At 44.3% G+C, this 23,722-nt stretch overlaps 1 protein-coding gene across 10 annotated transcripts in view; it reads left to right on the top strand.

Moving 5' to 3' along the window:
• The window catches only part of kif13a (kinesin family member 13A), a 35,834-nt gene that overhangs the window by 10,259 nt on the left and 1,853 nt on the right, over positions 1–23,722 (top strand). The window contains exons 3-39 of one of the 10 annotated variants that reach the window (XM_071469338.1): positions 1,401–1,413; positions 3,847–3,907; positions 4,828–4,920; positions 5,518–5,698; positions 7,276–7,363; positions 7,967–8,101; positions 8,212–8,324; positions 8,435–8,546; positions 8,680–8,892; positions 9,014–9,124; positions 9,213–9,347; positions 10,731–10,861; positions 11,154–11,240; positions 11,324–11,499; positions 12,231–12,450; positions 13,408–13,570; positions 13,705–13,848; positions 13,939–14,088; positions 14,370–14,534; positions 14,729–14,902; positions 15,039–15,190; positions 15,270–15,402; positions 15,585–15,731; positions 16,186–16,218; positions 17,176–17,275; positions 17,384–17,510; positions 17,637–17,692; positions 17,778–17,902; positions 18,886–19,062; positions 19,181–19,273; positions 19,403–19,555; positions 19,667–19,735; positions 19,846–19,896; positions 20,127–20,214; positions 20,334–20,485; positions 21,440–21,610; positions 22,250–23,477. In XM_071469338.1, the coding sequence (XP_071325439.1) occupies positions 1,401–1,413; positions 3,847–3,907; positions 4,828–4,920; positions 5,518–5,698; positions 7,276–7,363; positions 7,967–8,101; positions 8,212–8,324; positions 8,435–8,546; positions 8,680–8,892; positions 9,014–9,124; positions 9,213–9,347; positions 10,731–10,861; positions 11,154–11,240; positions 11,324–11,499; positions 12,231–12,450; positions 13,408–13,570; positions 13,705–13,848; positions 13,939–14,088; positions 14,370–14,534; positions 14,729–14,902; positions 15,039–15,190; positions 15,270–15,402; positions 15,585–15,731; positions 16,186–16,218; positions 17,176–17,275; positions 17,384–17,510; positions 17,637–17,692; positions 17,778–17,902; positions 18,886–19,062; positions 19,181–19,273; positions 19,403–19,555; positions 19,667–19,735; positions 19,846–19,896; positions 20,127–20,214; positions 20,334–20,485; positions 21,440–21,610; positions 22,250–23,477 (5,720 nt within the window). Of the gene's footprint in view, positions 1–1,400; positions 1,414–3,846; positions 3,908–4,827; positions 4,921–5,517; positions 5,699–7,275; positions 7,364–7,966; positions 8,102–8,211; positions 8,325–8,434; positions 8,547–8,679; positions 8,893–9,013; positions 9,125–9,212; positions 9,348–10,730; positions 10,862–11,153; positions 11,241–11,323; positions 11,500–12,230; positions 12,451–13,407; positions 13,571–13,704; positions 13,849–13,938; positions 14,089–14,369; positions 14,535–14,728; positions 14,903–15,038; positions 15,191–15,269; positions 15,403–15,584; positions 15,732–16,185; positions 16,219–17,175; positions 17,276–17,383; positions 17,511–17,636; positions 17,693–17,777; positions 17,903–18,885; positions 19,063–19,180; positions 19,274–19,402; positions 19,556–19,666; positions 19,745–19,845; positions 19,897–20,126; positions 20,215–20,333; positions 20,486–21,439; positions 21,611–22,249; positions 23,478–23,722 lie in introns of all 10 variants that reach the window. The other 9 variants (XM_071469337.1, XM_071469335.1, XM_071469336.1 and 6 more) reach the window with 9 other exon arrangements.

The following is a 23,722-nucleotide window of genomic DNA, read 5'->3' on the forward strand; positions in this document are numbered from 1 at the left end:
AGCTTGAAGAATTAGATTTTTTTTTACCTCTTAAATCAACATTAGGACCTGATCAGTAGTCCTCCTAGCCTGCTCCTAGGAAGTCTTATGTCAGCGCTCCCTGCTGTCTAATGCTGATCTCACACTGTACCTCCTCATGGCCGTCCCCACTGTGCTCTGCAGTGTGGAGGGACAGACCAGAGGACGGGGCCCTGCTGCAGTCTTTGTCTGCTCTGATTGAGACCCAGCCTCAGTGGTTGTCAGTGGCCCAGATTCAGATTCAGGGTGTGAACCCAAACGAGGCCCTCTTCCTTTTACCCCTCTGCCCATTCACTCTCTGTCTGTCGCTCATCATAATGAGCCTGAGCTCAATTCATGGCTCTATATCACAGATCCTCAGTGGTAAGCAGTCCGTACTTCCTGCTGTTTAGGGAATCACTTTGTTTTTTAGAAAACACAACAGCAGCGCACATTTCAAATGATGGAAAAAAGCACAAAGGACTATCATGTGGATATTGTTGTGCAGCTCTGTAGCGGTGCTGTGGTTGGTGACTCAGCTCAGTTTGTGTGAGACACTTTGGTGCCGTGTTTCAGTCTTCCTGAAGCAGTCCCACCCTGTATTAGTTACCGTGTGAAGGTGATGTCCACCTCTGTCTCTGTGCCAGGAGACAGCTGCAGGGGGGATCTGCTGACTGTTGAAGGCCAAGACTGTGGCAGATGTAGAAGCACTAGGGTGGTGCATGTGTTGTACTGTATCATACTGCAACATGTATGTGCAAAAAACAGTAGGTGTTGTAGACTTTCTGCTTTGGGGAATTCCCTGTCCAGTTCAGAGAATAATCCTACATAACTTAGGGCCATATACGTATTACCCTTTTGTCCTTAGTTCCGGCAGCTGGTAATGCTGAGTGCAGCTTCCCCAACCTGGCCTCCCTGTTAAATCCACAGGCATAAGAGCTATTTACTCAACAGAGTCGGTGGGACATTGAATCCTAAATCTCTTCCCTTCCTCACGCTCCACTGGCCCAATTATGAGCCCAATCACAGCAGCACCTACCACCAGGACATGCCACTGTGTGGAAGTGAATGAATGAGTGAATAAATGGGGGAAAGAGTGAATTCAGAACTGAAGTGAATGAAGAAATGCAGAAAGTTAGAAAGGAGTCTGGGGTTTCACAAAAATGAAATGATTTTGGTTTCAATTTAAATATTTCAGTTTAAAAGAGTTGCTTGTGTCAACACAGACAGTGGGAGTTTTCCTGTTGTGACAGTTGAAGCTGCATTTCAGTGTGAACATGTTCTAACTGTTAAAATGTATCAACACTAACCATGTTCCTTCTTTTCTCTCTTCTTCTGGCTTTTTTTCTGGTTCATCCGTGGATTTCTTCTGTTTATGATGGATTGTCCTTCTCATTCAACAGGAAACAACCTAAGGTATGTACATTTCATCTGTCTCTGCTGCAACAATAAAAAAAACTGGCGAGCATCAACAGAGCCGACATGCACTATCTGCATAAACAGAAGTTATTTTAGTCCAAGTTGCCATTTGTAGTGACCTCTCACTCACTGCGCTGGCACCACCGATACCAAAATAATCCAGTGTCTGGGTGCACAGGCAACACTATTCCCCTGAGGGGCTGAGAGACATCCTGCACAGATCCACTGTTGTGGATCCACTGTTGTGGCGTTGTTTCTAGGGACATGATTGAGGGTGTTTCAGCAGTTTGGTTGGTCAGCAGGAGCCGGATGGATGTCCGTGTGAATGTGTCAGTGCTCTAAGATCTTGTGAACAGCCACAAAGGTTCTACAATGAGAGAGGGATGAGCGCGGACACTGGGGCAGTGTGTGTGCGCATTCAAAGCTGCATTGTTGGTGTGCACCCCCACTTCCCCCCTTGACAACACGCTGGTGACTAGCTCAGAGATGTTTCACACACACACACACACACACACCAGGGACAGTCTTTGTACCCAGTAGACTCAGGCGGCTGATGGAACCAGAGAGCGTTAGCATGGGCCACAGGCATGCATGGTCTCTGGGGCCCGTGAACCTGAGTTACCCTGTAATGCCCTGCAGCTAGAGGAGCACGTGGCTGTCTGCTAAGTTATAGTGGCACTCAAATCAGTCTTCCTGCTTTCTAAAGGGTAAACAGAGGCTGAAGTTCAATCACGTTTGACCAGTTTTCATCCTAGAAATGACAAAATGGGCTTTGTGCTTTTCAGCTTCATCATTATTTGTACTGCTGATTAATAGTAATTGTCCAATCAAGAACAATTTGTTGCGCAGTCACACCCTCGGGCTGGACAGAGGCAGAGCAGAGGATATTGAAGCCCTAGTTACCAAACCAGCTCTAATTGAGAATGATGGCACTTTTGTTCCTTTGAATGGCACCCACTCACTTGTCTGAAGTCACTAGAGGAGGTCTTGCTTTCAAAGCATTCAGTGATCTCAGTGCTTCCCATGCTGACTGTGCAACCAGTGGTTCCCTGGCCAATAGCCCTTATTATGATTAGGAGGGAGTTCAATTATTTTGGGGTATTTGTGCAGGGGAAGAATGCTTTGGCAGAGCAGCAGCAGTGCACTGAAAGCCAGGCATAGTAACATGTGCTGCACTGCTGTGCGTGATCTGCAGGATGACTGAGCAGTGGCAATTGTGTTTTGTATCTTGGAAGAAATCTTAAATGGAGAAGTGGCTGACCTTGAATCAAAATAGAACATTTGTCCTTTGCCAAGATATGCAGCAATAACAATGTGTTGCAGAAAAGCAGCATAAGAAAAATAAGAAAAAAAATAAGCCACCAAATCAGAATTATTTAGAAGTTTAATTATAAATCAAGAATAAACCTTATACAGACCTAAAAAACAAACCCAGAGCTGAAACTATGGAAAACACATCAAGAAAAGAGTTCACACTGTCCCTGCAGCAAATATTTGAATTTGCAAAGAGAGACAATTTTTCATAACGAAAAGATTCCACATAAATGCTCTACTATTGAATTTGGGAAGTTATATCTCTTATATCTGCCCCAAAAATATAAATCAGTGCATATTGTGCTCAAAGTGCTGTTGAAACTGACTTAACTTTACTTAGAGTTATGGTTAAGATCAGTATTCACAGTGATGTCCTGCATTAGAATATTTAAATCAACACGATAAAACCTCAGTGAGGAGTTTGCAAAAGCAGACAGACGATATTTGATATGAGAAATCTTATTGTAGCTACTTCACTGAGAAATTTAGGGGACACATTTGAGCACATGGGGGTTCAAGTGAATACAGTAACAGGAGCTTTTTCTGTCCGGAGGAGAGGGGCGGGGGGGTCCTTGGTAAATGAGGCCACTGGTCTTTTCCCACAGAGCATCCTCTCTGTGTGTTATCCATCCAGAGCTGATGCAGGTGCCTGGGGAACACAAAGACTCTCTGCTGCTGAAGTCTGTGTAGTGAGACCCAGCGCTGAAGGCTCAGAGCCAGCCTCCACCACCAGAAACAGCCCCGTTTCCTTGGAGACGAGGGTCATCGGGTGCTGGAATTTCTTCTGGGGAGCGCTGACCCTGATTTATGAATTCATTTAACTCCAGTCACTATGACAAAACATGGGGCAGCTAACAGTGGATTTGTGCAGACAGTCATGGCGCGGCCCTAACGAACATTACCACCACACAACTTGGTACTTGGTTGGACTTCATCTCACTCTCTCAGACAAGCTCGGTCCTGCTGATTTACTGCAGGGTGGCATGGTAAAGCACAATAAGCCCGTTTTTGTAAAGGGAGAAGGGAGACCACTACTAAGAAAGTGTTGTACTGTACATGCCTGGGCAGGTGTGAGAGGTGTGTGTGTTTACACTCCCTGTGCCATCTCGTCTGCAGGTGTTCGCTTTTGACCACTGTTTTTGGTCCATGGATGAGTCCAACGTTCCCAAATATGCTGGTGAGTCATAAATACTGAAACTGATCCTTAACTCATCACTAAAGAATGAAACTCTTGCCCCATGTAAGGACCTGCTGAGCTTTGTGCAGTAGGGAAACTCCCTACTTGTTGGGAAGCTGTTTTTGCATCATGCAAATCAAAGTGCAGCGTGGGCACATATACCGTAATTTGCATTTTGAGTGAAGACATTAAAATATATAAAGAATTCTGTTGTCTTCGTATTGTCTCAAAACAATAAAATCATCATGCAGTTTAGTTCCATATATTCTGAGATTTTAGACACTTGTATTTGTAACATGTACAACAAATAGTAATATGAATACTGCAGATTTACATTTCATATTGTGCTCATGCATTAATCTACCAGTGCTATACTTCTCATGCATCCACTCACATGGTAAATTCAGTCTCCATTCATTTCTCTAATGAGTGTGGCACAGAAAAGGTTACAGCTACAGCTTTTTGTAACATCTATAGAAAAGAGGTTATTACTTATTACTAGTCCGAGGCAGATTTACATACCACATTATGCTTGTCTCATTATATGATGTGCATGTAATGCTTACATCTGCTTTGTGCTTTCTGCTCTGACAAGGCAATCTGGTTAGTGAAGGGCTGCCTCAAGGGCCCCAGCCAAGGCTTTATTTAGCTCATTAAACAGCTGTCCCATTCAGTAGGAGCACAACAGTGAGCAACACAAGAGATTTCTCAACACGGCTCGGCATTTTCCACACGACCAGACCAGGAATCTGTCACCTTTCATGAATCTTAGTTTCTTGTTTGGTAGCCCTTTCTGATAAATTTCTCTGTAGTGGTTATTTAGGAAGACAGACAGTGAGGAGCAGATAATAGTACTTGTATAACTGAACGTGTTCTCTGTTTACCATAATCTCCATGGTGACTGATTCTTTGTCTAAAAGGTCAAGAGGTGGTATTCAAGTGCCTTGGAGAGGGAATACTTGAAAATGCATTCCAGGGATATAATGCCTGCATATTTGCCTATGGACAAACAGGTAAATGAAAATCCACATGAAACCTCCTCCGAGTTACTTTTTTTTTTTTTTTTTTGCCAAATCCATTAGATCATGCAGTCTTTAAATGATTTATAAAATAATGTATTACATCTATTACACTCAAAGTTAAGCCTCTTAAGTACATTTGCAGGCCGAGTTGTCTCCAGATGTGTCCGTAAAAAGTTTAAAGAACAGAAACATTTGTATTTCTGATCACACTGGTGAATCACTTAACTCATATCCTTCCTCATCCTGGAACAAATTAGTCTTTATCCTGCTTCCTGACTTAGTGGGAAACACTAAGGAGACACACCTATGTAATTGTTTGAAGAGAGGAGCACAAATATTGCGGCTCCCTGCCAGTCACCTGATGTATGAGCAAAAAAATAAAAATAAAAAAAGCCTTGCACATGCTAAAAGCAGCACATGGCATTAGATTTGGCATTACCAAGCAGTCGTTGTCTAATCAAAAACCCCCATTATTAGCAACGCTAGCGGCTCTAGGGGTGGAAACACTCAAATTAAGTTTCACCGTTACTGAAGCGCCTTCTCTCTGTAGGGGATACAGTTATGTGTGACTCTGCTGTGTCCATCCAGGTTCAGGCAAGTCCTTTTCCATGATGGGGAACGGGGAGCAGCCGGGTTTAATCCCTCGACTCTGCTGCTCGCTGTTTGAGAGGGTCCACAGAGAGGCAAACGAGGCCCACACATTTAAGGTGGAGGTGTCTTACATGGAGATTTACAATGAGAAGGTCCGCGACCTGCTGGATCCCAAAGGGTGAGTCTGATGTGTGGTCTTTCCTCAGAGTAAATACATGTGACGTGTATCAGCTCACTGAATTCAATGAGTTAATGCTGCTGTGGTAATGCTTTTGACCTGGAGCAACGGCAGCGACCGGTTACGCCAACTGTGTAATTTCCTCATCGTCTCGATTCACTCCAGCTCCAGTACGAGCAGTGACCTCTCCCTCAGCTCCCACTTCGTGCTGCTTTGCATGTCTGTTTATAGCTCTGTTGTGTCTAGCAGGCTGAATGGGGGACGGCGACAGAATGATGTGAGTAGGTAGCTCAACCCCGTCATTTCCTGCAGAACAGCGGCCAGCGTCGTCCTCTGACACGGCTGTGTTCTTTGCCTCCATGGTCTGATGTGGGTTGGCAGACAGACTGCAGGGGAGGGCGAGCTGTGAAAGAGTGTGTTTCAGGGACATCTGTTTGTGAAGCTGGGAGCAGGAGAGCGGTCAGAGCTGCCTGTGAGCCGAGCCCCAGAGAGTGACTACAGTGCAGCGCTCTGTGTGCTGCAGATGTCGGAAGACGCAGGCAGACGCATTTCGATGGCAACTTCCTCCCGCTTATATTACAAGCCTCACACTCTCTTGATCTCCCTGTGTATCTGTCTTTGTGATTTTTGGGATTAAACATTAGCTGTGGCATAGACATGTGATACAGAGTCAAGCATAGAGACTCCCACGGTCTTTCTAGTGGTTTTATCCTCTTGTTTGCTGCAGTGGGTGGTAGATTACTAGACTGGAAGCTTTCTGCCAACCTCAGCCGTTCTGTAGCCATGGAGAGGGATTCAGTGACTCTTTCTGATCTATAGGGTTTCTCCTCAACACCTGGCAGACGGCCAGGTAAAGATGAGCTTCAGTGAACTCACCTGCACCATCTAGTGAGACCCCTACCTACCCATAGTTTTAACTTTGTGACCCAACAGCAACAATCAGTATTTTGTTAATTCACATTTTGATCAGGAAATTCTTTCATGCAAGGCCAAAACCAACAATGAATTGTTCCTTCTAACTCCATTGTTGCCCAAAAGCACATCAGTGAGCCACACTATTGGCTGATGGAAACAAAAAAACTGAACTCTGCATCAAACTCTCGTTAACATTTTATTGCTGTTGTAGTTCTTGTTGATGTTATTTTAGCAGTGTTTGCCAGCCATTCCATTCCTTTCCAATTAATACAATATAGAAAGAACGACACAACAATACAAGTGAGATATTAGAGACATTCATGCTGTCAACATTTTTTTAAGATGGCTTTGAATTCATGTTCCCAGATAGAGGGAGAATAACTCATACCAGCCCTGAAGCAGTGATTTCAGTTTTCATTCATTATGATCAAGCTCCCAGGCCCAGACAATGTTTTCAGCTTCTCCAGAAAGAGAATTTGTTGAGCTGCCATGAGTGCGAGGAAAGGACTTCAGAGAAACAGGAATGTCAAATCAAATGTGCATAATAAAACACAAATTTGTCTTTGTTCTTTCTTTCTGTGGATACATATGTCCCTAATTGGAAATAGTAAGTATTCCTCCCAGTTGTTTTACTCATTGTGTTGCCTTCTCTCTCTTTCAAGGAGCCGACAGTCCCTAAAAGTTCGGGAACACAAAGTCCTGGGTCCATACGTGGATGGCCTTTCTCAGCTGGCTGTGACCAGCTTTGAGGTGTGTCTTTCACCCTTCTGCCATCACACTGCGACCGGAGGCGAGGCTGAATCCACCCTGTATCACTGACCAACGCGCCTCATGTTTCACATACACATTGTTATGGTTTATGGCCTCCAGTGGAAAGGCTTATATGTCACCTCCCTAGTTGTCAATTCATTGATTTAAATACCCATTTAGCTTCAAAACCTCCCAAGTGCAGGAACTCTAACAACACATATTCCTGATGTGGGATGTAGTCATGGGGTTTTGTGTAGTTGACATGCCAATCCTTGGCAGGGCCTTCCTTAATCAAATTTAAACATCTCCGCCCTGTTCCTCTGTGCTCTGCTCTGCCTGATATTAGTCCAGTGGATTTCCCATAGCCTTGGCTCACTGCCTGCCTGTGACCCAGCTAAATCACATGGCAAATAGCCATATGTGAAAACCACCTAACTTCGCTGTAATCATAAAGATGCATTTGCAAGTTTTTCCAGTGAAACATTTTCAAATTATATCTTTTTTTTTCAAAGTTTCATAAGGCATATAACATGCAACGGTGACTAAGTGTTGTGTCTCTTTCTCTTATGACCTCACCCTCTCTCTCTCTCTCTTTTTTTTTAGGACATTGAGGTTTTAATGTCAGAGGGGAACAAATCTCGCACAGTCGCAGCCACCAACATGAACGAGGAGAGCAGTCGTTCACATGCTGTCTTCAGCATCATTGTCACACAAACACTTTATGATCTACAGTCCGGGGTCAGTTTTTTCTTCTTTTTCACCAGTGAATTGTTTCTGTGTGTTTGTCCTCTAAATGTGTTTGTTGCACTGTGGCTCTGACTGAGTGAGCATGTTGTGATTGCAAACAGAATTCAGGGGAGAAAGTGAGCAAGTTGAGTCTGGTTGACCTGGCAGGAAGTGAGCGAGTGTCTAAGACTGGAGCTGCTGGAGAGAGACTCAAAGAGGGCAGCAATATAAACAAGTGGGTATATTTTTAATATAAAAACCACAAAAATGTATAAAGCCCAATAATCTTCAGACAGATTAACTCTGATAAGGATAAACAGATTTTGTTTTTGTGTTGTTTTTTAGATCTCTCACCACACTAGGCTGTGTGATTTCTGCTCTGGCTGATCAGTCTGCAGGAAAGGGGAAGGCCAAGTTTGTGCCTTACCGAGACTCAGTCCTCACCTGGCTACTGAAGGTCTGACCCACATGTTATTACTTCCCTTTCTCTTTTGGTCATTATAATAAAATGTACCCTTTGTGTTGTTGCACAGGCTGAAAGGAAAAATTTCACAGCTATGCTTCTTTGCAACATGTTTTCTTGTCTACAGGACAATCTTGGCGGCAACAGCAAGACAGCCATGATAGCCACAGTGAGTCCGGCAGCTGACAACTACGAAGAGACTCTGTCCACACTACGCTATGCAGACAGGGCCAAGAGAATCGTCAACCATGCCGTGGTGAATGAAGACCCCAACGCTCGGATCATCAGAGAGCTCAGGGAGGAGGTGGAGAAGCTCAAAGTTCAGCTCTCTCAGGCAGAGGTGAGAGGAGGGTTGGGTGGACCGTAGAGGCTCTTAAATTATGAATGAACTCATGCCAGATGAATCACATGATGATCCAGATGGTAGTGATACTGTTTTTTTTTTTGTTTTTTTTTCTCAGTCCATGAAGGCTCCTGAACTGAAAGAGAAACTGCAGGAGTCTGAGAAACTCATTCAGGAGATGACTGTCACCTGGGAGGAGAAGCTAAGAAAGACAGAGGAGATTGCCACTGTACGTTATAATAAGTTATAATATAGTTATAATAAGACTCACATACATACTACACATACAGTATCACTCTTATTATCTATGTTTACAGGAGCGGCAGAAGCAGTTGGAGAGCATGGGCATCTCTTTGGAAACATCAGGGATTAAAGTGGGTGAAGACAAGTGTTTCCTCGTCAATCTAAACGCTGACCCTGCCCTAAACGAGCTGCTGGTCTACTACCTGAAGGTAATACAGTTTGACTCTGCAGTACTTTCCAAGTACAGTTACTCTGGTGCTGATGGTGTTTTACAATTAGCACATCAGGATTTATACTGCAAATAAAACGCACTGTTAACTGTTACTGTTACTGTTAACTTTTACAATCTACATTTACCAGTCAAAATTAATTTTCAGTGCCTTTCAAACCCAAATTAATTAAATTTTAATTAAGATAGATGGATACATGCAGTGAATGCTCAACAATCTCCCAGACTTTTCTTGTTCCAATTATTCTTTAAGACAGTATAATATTTATATCGACTTGGATTTCAAGCAGAGATTTGTTTTTTATGACGACACTAAATAAAATAATCAGCCACATAGACTCACATGATCGAGACAAGATGTGAAATATATAACTGTGGGTACAAAAAGTACTTGACCAACTAAATAGGCTTTTCAATAATGATCCAGAAGTGTAACAGCTACACTTTAAGATGTTAGCAGCTGTAAACAAATAAGATCCCAATAAGAGGAGATTTTTTTCCAGATACTTCCAGATCTCTGTGCTGAGGGCAAAGATGCTCTAGATTGATATTTGCACTGGAAGCAACTACAGCTGTCGCTGGTGTACTGACACTAGGTGAATGAATGCTCCTAAAACAATTTAGAAATCCATTGCATGTATAACTGAACTTATTTCCATGGCTACATGTCTTTACCAGTTATAAATTACATATATATCCATTTTGTTTAACCATATCTAGGGATCTAAGGACTGTAAATCCACTTAGTCTATAACTCATTCACTGGTGTGACAGTATATTGTTGAAACACCTCACACTGACTGTCTCTGTACCCCACATACCACAAGAGTAATATTTACCATCCACTTAAGTCCTGAACGATAACACACATGTCGCAGTGATCCAGATGACAGTGTGAGAGCAGAGAGGAGTCCAGTCACAGCAGGTCTAGACTTTGCAAAGCACTGAAGTGGAACAAGCAACCAGCTAGTTGGACCTGTAAGAGCAGAGGCATGTGAGAAAGCAGCCTGTGTGCCGTGCAGAACAACAGGCCTTTGTCTGGGTTCTGCAGACCAGCCTGGCATATCAGTGTGGAATGACTATGGTAATGTGAAATGGGTTAGTTCACTGCAGGATAGGACATCCTCTAGGAGCTGGGATGTTTGTTCAACAATGCGAGAGATGCAAGTTTTTTCACTCAGGCCTGGTTTTGCTTTGGTGTTATTTCTGATTTCCCCCAAGTTGTTCTTGTTCAGACTGGCCCAATAAATAACAGTTTGTATCTTGCAGGGTTATGACCGAAAAGTTGGAATAAGACATTGGATGTAATTACTTTCAGATCTGTCATTATAGTTTCCTTAATTTGTCCTCCACCTGTGTGTAGGAGCACACACGTGTGGGTGCAGACACGTCTCAGGACATCCAGCTCTTTGGGATCGGGATCCAGCCAGAGCACTGCGTCCTGGAGCTCTGCCCAGATGGTGACGTCACCCTGATGCCTATAGGGAATGCCAGGTGAGCTAATATACAACTACCTCCGACATACTCTCTGTCTATCTGCCTCAGCGTTTCTCTCTGTCTGTTGTCTCTCTCTCATGGATGACTGGACCTCAGTGTTTCACATGACCTCACTGTACTGGAATCTATGATCTGAGCTGCTCGCTTTGATACCAGAGCCACATCTCCCTCCCACTACAAAAGGATTGTTCTTTCTCAATTTGTTTTCCCTGTTTAAAGCAAAAGATTATAATACCATCTGACATCTTCGTTAACAGAATTCCTTCATTAATTTCTCTGTTTTCTGCAGGACCTGTGTGAACGGAACAATGATTGATTCCTTGGTGCACCTGTGGCATGGAGACCGTATCTTATGGGGCAACAACCACTTCTTCAGGTATGAATTCTTTCATATAAATGTGTGAACAGTCATAGAGTTTAAAAAAGAAGTCACTGATTGGAAGTTGTGTCGTATCGTAGAATCAATCTGCCCAACCGAAAGCGGCGGGACCGTTTGAAGGAGCTGGAGAGAGCTTCTCCCAGGGAGAGCTACATCGAGGCAGATGTGGAGACCGCCAGCGAGGCCTCTTCGGAGCAGGACTACAGCTATGAGTTTGCCCAGATGGAGGTCATAATGAAGACTCTTGGGAACAATGGTATGATTTGGATAATCTACCTTCTGAAATCTACATGATCCTTCAGGCTTTCAGGCCACAGCTGTACACAGCATATATTCTTCTTATGTTTCAGAACCTCCAGCTCGTTCCAGCTGCTCTGACCAAAATCATAACAATCTTTTAGGAATATTTAGGAACATTACTGTAAAACAAAACCTTGTTTATCCCATTGGATGTAATAATGCCCCAAAGTAGTTTTAACTCTCTCTCTGTCATTGTTTTGTCAGTGGCTTTTTGCCACAAAATGCACATTTTGTTATCGAGATGCAGCCTGGGAAGGGCTGATGTGGGACAAACAAGCAGCAACAAATGTGATTTCCTGAAGCACCTCTCAGTCTTCAACAGCTAATGATTATTTTCAATATCAGTTCTGCTGTTTATTTATTTTTTTGATTAATCAGCTAATCTCCTAGCCTAGATATTTGCACTATTACAGAAATAGTGCAAAAAAATCTCATCTCTTAAAGCCTAAAGTGATGTCTTCACATTACTTGTTTTGTCTGACCAACAGTCCAAATTCCAAAGACAGTCAGCGTATCACTAGCCAATATGAATATGGAACAGAGAAAAGTAGTAAATGCTCACATGAGAAGAAGGAGGGGTACATTTTTTGCTTGAAAATAAAAAAAAATTGATCATGAAATGTCCTTTACTTGTAAACTTGTCCAGTTTTTGGGTTGTAAAATTTGCTGTGTCTCACCTGTGTGCAGACCCCATGCAGAATGTGGTCCAGGTGCTGGAGAAGCAGTACCTGGAGGAGAAGCGGACGGCCCTGGAGGAGCAGAGGATGATGTACGAGCGAGAGCTGGAGTCGCTGCGGCAACAGCTGTCTCCTGAGAAAACACCGCAGCACCACCGCAGCAGCAGCGACCGCCTTACGTTCCCGACACACACACCACACAGCAAGCTGCGACTATGGACGGAGGAGCGGTTAGTGGAGCGCACACACACACGTACTGATTTGAAAACTGAACGCTACAGTGAGGCCTCCCTCAGGACTTGTTCTTTTTTATATCACCTGTTAATATATATAACTTGTGATTGTTTTGCTGTAACTAGAGATGCATGAAATTATCACAATATTCACCTTATTAGATACACATAGAGGAAGCCAACATATACAAGCCAGTCGTGCCCTCAGTGTAATCTGAAATATTTGAAGCATGAAGTCAGTCAAAAGTTGTGCTCACATGGATTTTGTTCAGTGCTGACTCAGTATGACTCAGTTCATTCTTACAGGATCAGTGAAGCAGGATGCTGTGAATATGAAGCTCCACCTAACGATAAAATGCTCTGCGGAGTTGAGATCAGATTTAAAAATTGAATTGGAAACTGTAATAAACTTAATTCAGTCATTATGCCAGGCTGTCATCTTCCTGTAATAATCCTGAGATGTGACACTTAATCCTGTCTTTTGGAAGATGGTGCGCAGAAGGCATGGAGTGAGTCAGTATCAATATTGTGGGACACTGTGGCAACCAAACAGGCCGCAGCTTTAAATTTGCCAAAAGAACATCTGATGCTGTTACACAGCATTTTTGCTGGATTCGGCCTCGATGCTGTGTACTTTACTGAGAGCTGTTTTCTCCTTCTTGGTGAACTTAGGTCACTGTGGTTTGTGAAAATATCAGAAAGAGAGCAGTATCTGAAATGCAGAGATGAACGTAAACATCACACATTTTTCAAGTTATAATTATATAGTAATAATATTAGTCAGTCAGTAACTCACACAAAAACACAAAGGATGGTGTAGCTGTTTACATCAACCCAGGCTGACTGCACATAAAAGATAATGACAGGTCTTCATCTCCATGAATAAATGACCTCTATGTCCTGTTGTATGTGTGTGTGTGTGTGTGTGTGTGTGTGTGTGTGTGTGTGTCACAGAGACGAGCTTTTTCGTCAGAGCCTTTCTCGACTCAGGGAGCAGGTCGTGAAAGCCAACACCTTGGTGCGAGAAGCCAACTTTTTGGCAGAGGAGATGAACAAACTGACTGACTATCAGGTCACCCTTCAGATTCCTGCAGCCAACCTCAGCGCCAACCGCAAGGTCAGACTTCTGAACTAAAAAGGACATGGTATCACATTGCTACTGTCTTTGTTGTCATCTGTTTAACTCTTTAGGCTGCACATTTCAAGGTGCGTGTACATCTACTGAAAGAATGTAAATCTGTTTTTACGCAGCGTGGAGCCATAGTGAGCGAGCCGGCCATCCAGGTGCGGAGGAAAGGGAAAGGCACCCAGGTGTGGACCATCGAGAAGCTGGAGAACAAACTGGTGGACATGAGGGACCACTACAGGGACTGGAAGGAAGGCACAGAGGAGGTGGTGAGGAACAGAGGTCCAGAGAGAAGAAAAGATAAGTGGGAAAGAAAAAAGGTTAATTGGATTATTAAGCCTGCTCCTTTGTCTTTGCAGCATAGCAAAGCAAACAGTAAACACTGTGACCCATTCTATGAAGCGCAAGAGAACCACAACCTGATAGGAGTGGCCAACATTTTTTTGGAGTGCCTTTTCCATGATGTTAAACTGCAATATGCTGTCCCCATCATCAGCCAGCAGGGAGAGGTGAGGGTGCTCCAACATAAACACACTGATAAATTATTCAAGGTGCAGCTTTCCAGTATCCCTAACACACCAGGTCCATATCAAAGGACTATGGGCAAATACATCTATGAAAATAAATAAATAATATTTATAATAAATATAAAATAAAATAACTACTTGAAATTCATCACAAAAAAAGATCAGCAATCACTTTTAAAGACTATATGTAAAATGATATCTGTGACATTTAGGATGTTTTTGACCTTTTTAGATTAAAGTGATAACTAAGCTCGTTTGTGCAGGTTGCAGGCAGGTTGCACATTGAGCTGATGCGAGTAAGTGGTGCTGTACCAGAGCGCCTGTGCGGGGGAGATGACTCATCTGAAAACTCCAGTGAGAGTAGCTGCTACGAGGTCATGGACACCAACGGGGAGATTGTCCACATGTCCAAGAGGCTCACCTGCCGGGTAAAAGCCACTTGTCAGTGGATCCTAACCAAAATAGATCTTTGAAAACTGGGATTGTGGGATCGCTTCTGTTTTTTTTTTTTTTGTTTGTTTTTTTTGTTCACAGATGAGCAATTCACTGGGAGACATTTTGTTCTGAGGCTTATCCACGTACACGAACGCACTGTGACTTCATCCTCTCTGTGTGTCTGCAGGTGCGGATCAGGGAGGCCACAGGTTTACCACTCAACTTGTCCAACTTTGTCTTCTGTCAGTACACCTTCTGGGAGCATGGCGAGCCCACTGTGGCTCCTCCCATGGTCAGCCCAGACAGACCTTCTCCTCGAAGCCCAGACGCCCAGTTCACTGTCCAGTTTGATCACTGCAAGGTGAGAAAAAGGTGCTGCTGGTTGTCTCAGCTTGAGGTTGTTAATGCCTTGAGACCAATTTTAAATTCTTTTCGCTTTTGTTAGTAACTTTTAATTTGAAATCAGCTTCACTGGACCAAATCTTGTCTTTGTGCAGGACTATGTTGTGCATGTGACGGACGAGTTTTTAGAGTTTATATCAGACGGAGCATTGGCCATAGAAGTTTGGGGTCACCGCTGCGCTGGAAATGGACGGTCACTCTGGGAGTTAGACGCACTAGAGGCCAAGACCCAGACACTCCGAGACAGGTGCAGACTTTTGCACATCCAGCCTCACACGGACACCAGCATTTCACACCTTACTAACCTTGGCTGTTGATTGTTCAAGGTGGAGTGAGGTGTCTCGCAGGATCGAGCTGTGGATCTCCATCCAGGAGCTGAATGAGCAGGGAGAATACTCGTCTGTGGAGCTGCAGTCTGGGAAGGACATCAGCACAGGAGGAATCTTCCAACTCCGACAGGTCAGAGAAAAATTACAAAGAAGTTTCCCTTCAGATCGGACTGACTGCCCTAGATCAAACACACACTCAAGAGGATCATAACTAATTAGGAAATTACAAACAGACATGAACATGAAATAGTTTGAGAGCGCAGTGTTGGAAGCAGCACTCTGATGTTGAATTTTGGGGATTTGTCCAAGCAGGGTCACTCCAGGAGGCTGCAGGTGTGTGTGAAACCAGTCCAGAACTCAGGCACTCTGCCTCTGCTGGTGGAGGCTGTGCTGTCCGTCTCTATTGGCTGTGTGTCAGCTCGCTCCACCAAACTACAGAGACCGCTCGACAGCTACCAGGTCAGTGGAACACACCATTATATTTTTGCATATGCTCACATAATGTTCACACATGTCTCTTAGACCATGAATCTATGGCATAACAAAAATAGGATGACGATTTGGATGCATTAAAACAGAGCAGTGTTTTGGGAACAGTTTTACACTATTATGCTGATTCTGCCAAAGTATGTTTAGTCTATCTCTGGTTTCATGCCATGACTGGTTCATCTGAGGAACTGGCAGTCAGTCAAAATGAGGCCGAGGAATGTACCATCTCATTAGGGCCCCGTTAGTTCTGTTAACATGCACTGATGTGCCCTGATACACATAAAGCAACTGGTTGATACATTTTATTCTTTCACTTCACTGATTTTCCTGGACAATGTTAGCAGTGAAGGGTTTGCTCTGAGCTCTCATATCAGGGGCTTTTTGTGGTCCCCCACATTTGACTGAGTGTGTTCTCTCCTGCCAGAGAGAGGCGGAAGAGGATATGGATAGTTATCAGGTAACATCTCAGCCCCCTCCTGCTGCTGCTCCCCCTGTAGTTCACTCTGCAGCATGAAGGAAACCAACTGATTGCGTGTTCACGACTAGGCCTGTTGCTGAGGGCATGTGAGGCAGGAGGCAGAGGGCTGTGTCTCTACAGTCTAAAGGATGGCTTTATTAAACAGCAGCTGCACATGTGGATGATTTCTGATGCTGCAATTATCAATCACATCAACCGTTCTTTGGAAGCCCTCCGTGCAAAACACAGCTCCACCCATGGCTGAGCTCCCGGCCAGGAGTCTGTCTGCCAGGGATCTCGTCCCACTCTCTCTTGCCTTTCCGCTCAGGTTGCACACACTAATGCTACTGTTTGCTTGTCACTACTGAAAAGCTGCTGGAATAATAAGCCTCACTTAATCACACGGGCATGCATGGCTGCATGATTTACAGTACTTTGCATGGTGGACGTGTGCTGACATCAGAAGTGTGATGCGATTGGCTTTGAGGTTTGTTGGTTACTTGGGACAGTGCAGAGGGGAAACTGCTCTCTGTGGTGCTCTCACTGAGAGATCTGCTGTGAATCCCGGTAGGACTCCGGGTGGCTGGGGCTGCATGTGAGGAGATGAATGCGAGTGTGTATGTGTGAATGCATGAGTGTGGATGTGTTTGAGTTGTAAAGGGGTTAAAGGGAGGTTTCATGGGTGTGTTTTGAAAATTTAACAACTATAATTTCTTGAAGCACAAATACAGGCCTGAGAGCTTTGATTTTTAACACCTCTGGGTGTGGGAACTTTTATCAGGATTAGCTTCACTTGGCTTTTCTAATATATTAGCCATGGGTGTTAAGAAGTACATATGCTATTCCTGCCAGCCCAGTCCACCCTTGCCATCCCCTGGTAACACTTTACTGAGCCCTGCAGCAGATCCTCTCCTCACTGAGCCAGCTGGCATTGATTGTGGATCTGTCTGCTTCCAGGAAGAAGATCTCAACTGTGTTAGAGAGCGCTGGTCAGAAGCCCTGATCAAACGTCGGGAGTACCTTGATGAACAAATCAAGAAAATCATCAACAAACACGGTGAGCCCTCTGCTGTGTGCTGATAAGATTACCTTTTTTAAACTTATTTTTGTATTATTTCAGTGTGTTGTGATTAAACCTCTCTTATTCCTCACTTTATTAATCCAGAAAAGTCAGAGGAGGACATTGAGCGTGAGGCTCGGCTGGTGGAGCAGTGGGTTGGACTGACAGAAGAGAGAAATGCAGTGCTGGTACCTGCACCTGGCAGTGGCATCCCTGGAGCTCCTGCAGACTGGTAAAAAAAAAAAAAAAAAAGTATAAACACTCTCCTAAACATATGTCAGATTCACCTCATTTGCAGCCCTTTCTCTTTTTTAATTTTTAATTTTTAAACATTAACCTCTCACTAAACGGCTCGTAGGATCCCACCTGCAGGAATGGAAGCTCACATCCCTGTTCTCTTCCTGGATTTGAATGGTGAGGCAGACACATCCTCTATGTCAGCTAATATTAGACAGATTCTCTCTCAGGCTTTATGAACACTAACTCTTTACACCACCAGCGGATAATCTGACAGTGAATGAGCAGCTGACCGGCCCACATGCTGCAGGCGTTAACTCTATCCTGCCGAAGGAGCATGGAAGCCAGTTCTTCTATCTGCCCATCATCAGGCACAGTGATGAGGAGGTGAGCAGTGGGGTTTCACTTTTCTGCCCTCCTGTGGCCTAAAAGGGAACTACACCACACTGTCAAAGAAATGCACATTTCTGTTTCTATAGACATGGCAGAAAAAAATCGAAGAAAGACACATGGGTTTTAGTTGGGGCAGGGGGGTGGGAGGGTCTTGGTGATGCTGCTTTAAGTGTGTCAGTGACAGTGTGCCCTTTGCAGCTGTAGCTGTAGTTTCAGAGATGTCTGGTTTGTGGTTTGTCTGATCACCACATCCTCTGCAAGACTACATATAAGGTAATTATCAATTTGTTGAGAGAGTTGCTGCTCTGTTCTACCAGGGGCTTGGGACCCAAAAGGAGTTGGGCCTGAGAAATGATATCAATAACTTTACTTATTACAGTCCAATATTGCTGCAGAACAGGACATTTAAATGAAATATGGGTGGGGTTGACTTCTGCCTCCTCACATTTTCATCAGCCAACTGGTGTTACCAGTTTCAAAATCAACAAATAATAAAAAAGGGAAACTTTTGCTCCCTTAAATGCTGTATTAGATATGTAAATAATGCCTTCTTTGTCTTCCCTTTGACTCTTACTATCTAGAAAAAAAGGAGATAAATAGACATGAAACAGTAGAACTGAAATACATAACTTGCAAAGGTGGCACACACAGTCATAGTAATACCCCCAGCACTGACAAAGGAAAAGGAGTCATTTAGAATTAATCACTAGTTCACCTCCAGTCAATTTACTGTATTGATGTTTACAGATATTTTACCCCGTCTCTCAAGTTGAAGCAAACATTTGAAATAATAACCTTCATGTCTCTTTCTTTGATGTTGATCACTAACCACACAGTAATCACTCCCACTCTCACAGCCCACCCACATGACTGTGATCCATGTCTCTTTGTGTGCTGTTAGAGCATGATGCCACAGATTGTCTCTGCAGACCACTGTGGAGCTACATCAATAAAACACAACTCCTCTAATTTACCAGGTGTCTGCGGTGTGCTCCTGGGACTCATCCATCCATGATTCTGTGCACCTCAACCGGGTCACGTCTCCTAACGAACGCATCTACCTGATCATCAAAGCCACGGTGCAGCTCAGCCACCCTGCCTCCATGGAGCTGGTGCTCCGCAAGAGGATCGCTGTCAACATCTACAACAAACAGGTGAATGGGGATCAGGTTAATTTCAAGCCCAGGACTCAGGTTAGATGTGTCAGTGGGTCTTGTTTAAATATTGAAAAAATTTTTTTATTCTTATTCTTTATTCTTCTTTTTAATGCAGAGTTTCACTCAGAGTCTCAAGAGAAGAATGTCACTCAAGAACACACTTTACTCCTGTGGTGTGACTTATGAGATCGTGTCCAATATACCAAAGGTACAACTCTGAGATGTTCTCTGTTGAAAAGTGTTTCTAATGAAGACTGCTTTTGCGATGTGTTGCAAATAACCAGTTTGGGGTTCATCTTCATCAGCACTTTCTAAGCTTCTTCCCTTTCCTTTGCAGGCCTCAGAGGAACCAGAGGAGAGGGAAACCTTGGCCCTCATGGCTGCTCGCGGTGACAGCGAGGAGACTCAGGATGGAGAAACCTACATAGAGAAATACACACGAGGAGTTCTGGAAGTGGAGAACATCCTCAGCCTAGAGAGGCTACGGCAGGTATCGTATACAGTAGTGTGAAGTATGATTTAATGCAAACATAGTGCTTAAAAGAATTCACCCATAGGACGACATGTAAAGACGCACCTGTCTTTTTTTTTCCCCCTGCAGGCTGTGACAGTGAAGGAAGCACTCGCTGCTAAGGGGAGACACTTAAGAAGGAGTATCAGCACACCAAATGTACAGCATGTAATGAACACATCACTCACTGCACTCCTCACTGAACCACATGGAAATGACTGTTATAAAATGTGACGACACTGATGACGTGTTTTTTTCTTGCTCCGCAGTCTTCATGTAGTAAAACAGACCTGACAGGCTGTGAGGATGAAGACTGTAAGGTAAGTCACAATAGAGTGCTGTTTGTCATAATTGCTTCTTTGATAATAAAAACCATGCTGTTTATGATTTTAGAAGAAATTTCTTCATCTAGGGGTTTTCACCTGGGTCCTGACATAAGAGATGGATAAAAAAATAATATGAACTACAGCATAAAAGAGCCTCTTAGTTGCAACTTTATTTACTTTAACCTCATGAAATATGCAAATATGAGCTATGTGTTACTGTTTAGGACCAGTGTGATCATATGGACAGCTCCAACTGCAATCCCCAGGATGGCTCCCTTTGCGGCACACCTATCAAAAGCAAAGAGAACCAAGGTAAAGTACATAAACAGGCAAATGTTTATGTACTGTGTGGTGTCCTGACTTCCTCTGACTAAGAGACAATGTTTGTGTAATACATTATAGCTGGGTCATAGCTGTGTGTTCCCACACAGGTTTGGTTCCAGACAGCCCTACCTTTTTCAACTCCAGCCCCTTCAAAGTCCTCTCCCCTCAGCCACCTAAGTTCCTCAAGTCTCTGCTGCCCGTCAAAGAGGAGAACAAGGCGAAGAAAGCCCTGGAGGCCCGGCCGCTGCTGGGACAAGAGGTAAGGAGGAAGGAATTGAATGATCTCTCGTTCAGTAGAGAAGTATTCATGTCTTTGTTTCTGCTATGTTGTTCTCTTCCCTATTGAACTTTTCTTCGATCCCACATATCCTTGTTGTGTTAGTCCACTGTCACAGAACATTTCTACATTCTGCATTTCCACAACATGATAAACACATCACTAATTGTCCAGAGCTGCCTGATGAATTTTATGAAAGTGGCTTTGCTGCCGTGTGACTGGATGAAAAACAAACATGATGGTGCCATCAGCACGACTCACGGGAGCATGACTTCAACAGGGGATAGCCACAACACTTGACTAGACGAAGCTGTGCTGTAAAGTCTCATGTCTGATTTTGTTGCAGATAATGGGATTTTCCAGATAGTATGTGGCTGTTCCAACAATTTAAACTAACCTTGCATATTTGTTTTCATTTGTGCTTGAAGTGGACTAAAAGGAGGTGCTGGTACTTTACTAACAGGGTCCCTTCTGTGTTTGGGGGATAAGGTCTTTAGTTAGCAGCAGCATGGTTCAGTAAACAGCAGCATTAAAGCAAAAGAGGGGAAAGGTAGGACTGCAGAGGCAGATAAATAACTGCAGTCTGCCTAAAAATTGTCTTTTGTATGATATAAAAACAGCAAGATGTTTAGATGTTTGCTACAGGCTATAATAGTGTGTTGCTACATGCCTGTGTTGCTACAGGCTCTAATAGTGTGTGGACAGGAGAAAACAAAGGTCAGGAAACAAAAAAATAAATATGACTGCTCAAAAGAAGGTTTAGTGCAATAAAAATGGTTGTTAAACACACTTAGGACACTTCAAGCACTGTGTTTTTTGTTTTGTTTTTTTTTAAATATTAAACTGCATGCCACTAACTGTGTAACTGGCCTGCCCAGCTCCATGCATGCTGTGTGTGTGTGTGAAGTGTGTGCTGTTGTTCTGACCCATCCACAGAGCATGCGCTCATGTGTGGACAGCCCTGCACTGCTCCCCCCTCCCTGCCCCTGGCGCCGACCCAGGGCAGGCAGCGAGGGCCACTGCAAGCCTTCCACCTCCACCTCCATCTCCACCCCCACCTCCACTACCACCAGCAGACAGCTCAGCCACACACTGCCACACACTGCTGTAAGTGCTACACACACCAGCACACACCGGCTTGAGCGTTACTGTAAGGGTTTCACACACACACACACACACACAGACATGACACTCGCTCACACTGCTGTAAGCCTTGCACTCAAACAGGATTACGCATGTAGTCTTTTTCTACCAGTCTCTGTGCCAGTGAGTCTCTCTATGAACTGGCAGCCATTGTAGTCACATACTTTGTTTAGACAGTGTGTAAACAAAAGACGAACTGCATAGTTTCTGTAGTGTGCACATTTCTGTTTATTATTAATTGGCTCAAAGAATTTGATGTAACTACATTTCATGAAAAGCATCTGAAATTTGCTTCATTTGTTTAACAGTGTTTAAAAAGGGATAATATAGTTCTCATAGTGTGCTCATGTGTCTGTGAACAGTGCATACTGTTAATTTGACAGCACATGCATGTGACTACAGTGGTACAAACACCTGAAGGCAAATTTGATAAAACAGAGCCACATTATAAATTTGTACATCATTTCCTTTTTCCATTATCACATCTTATGTCATTTATTCATTGCCTTTGTTCATTTTTTAAAAAGAATTAAGTCCATGGCTCTAGCTGACATCTTGTCTGGTGGGGTGTGTCTTTCGTCCTGCTGCTGTTGTTTTGATCAGCAGGACTCTGAGGATGAGGAGACGGATGTGGACATGACTCTGAATCTCAATCGGGACCCTCAGGACCACAGCAGCTTCCAGCCTTATATCCCAGAGGACTTTGCAAACTTTGAGATCTACAATGCCACTCTGGAGAGCCAGGAGGGATTTCTCTCCTCCCGTTCTGACTTGAAGGGAAGCCGGTGCGGAGGCCGGAGCGGAGAGAGAGAGGTGTCCCGGAGCCCCACGGCCAGCAGTTGCACTAGCGGCTACTTTTCACACAGTGCCTCCAACACCACGCTGTCTGACATGCCTTTCAGTGCGAGTGAGAGCTCTGACCACCTCAGCTGCACCTCCAGAGACCCCCAGGACACCCATGGCGTTCCCGCTGGACGAGGCTGCACCCAAACCAAAAGTGTTTCTGCAGGGGGTGACACCCAGCAGCCTCCTCTCTCAGCAGGTGGGGTCCAGGATGTGCTCACTCAAACTCAGGGCTCCTCACCTGTCAGTATTCCTAACTGCACAGACATGCAGCAAACATTCCCTCTGCCTCACAACTGTGTCCTCAGCACCAGCCAGGAGTTCACTGACTTCAAAGGGGCTGATGACAGTATTGGAGAGAGTGATTTAGCACATTTTACAGAGGGATGGCAGCAGGAGGGTTTGGAGCAGAAGAAACCAGATAATGTAGAAACGTGTGACACTGGCACTGAAGACTCCTCTGTTATCGCTGGTATTACAGACACATCTAATCCTGAAAATGCAATATGCAAATGTCCTGATAACGAAGACTCTGTTAGTGTACCTGTGTCCTGCCCTAGCACAACTGTGGTTTGCACCTCAGTCAGAGCTCCAGTATGTGCCCCTGACAAAGTACCAGCTCCATCTCCAGCCCAATTAATTCCCTCTGCATCAGTCCCACCTCCAGCGTCACCATCCCTAGTCACCCCTCCGTCTACAGCCCCATCCTCTGCCCCAGCTCCGCGGGCAGGAGGAGAACCTCTGATCCAGGAGCCAGCACAGGGAGATCTGCCCCACGGGAGTCCCTGCCCCAGCCCTAACCCCAGCAGTGCCGAGCCCTCGGGGGACTCCAGCGGGGATGAGAGCACCCCTGTGGCTCAGCTTCCTGACTGGATGGCCCCTGGGGAACAGGTGTGGGTGGGGAAGAGGAGAGGAACAGTCCACTATGTGGGAGGGGTAGAGTTTGCTAAGGGGATCTGGATTGGTGTGAAGCTGGACATGGCAGTGGGTGAGTCCCTTTAAAAATTCTTCAACTCTTTAATGCTCCACTCAGTACTTATCTTGGTCACAGTTCTTTAAAACCTCAACTTTAGGCATCCGAATCATAGATCTGTTTGTAGCATTTTTATTTAACCCTCAAATATAGATGTCATTATCTGCATGAGCAGATAAAACCTTTGCTCACTTGTGGCCCTAACCACATATTCTGTTTCCCTCAGAAATGTGTCACATTATGAAAGATAAGTGCTGTAG

The sequence above is a fragment of the Trachinotus anak genome, unplaced genomic scaffold (assembly GCF_046630095.1).
Source record: "Trachinotus anak isolate AG129_WGS33_773 ecotype Australia unplaced genomic scaffold, CSIRO_AGI_Tana_v1 ptg000032l, whole genome shotgun sequence".
Taxonomy (NCBI): domain Eukaryota; kingdom Metazoa; phylum Chordata; class Actinopteri; order Carangiformes; family Carangidae; genus Trachinotus; species Trachinotus anak.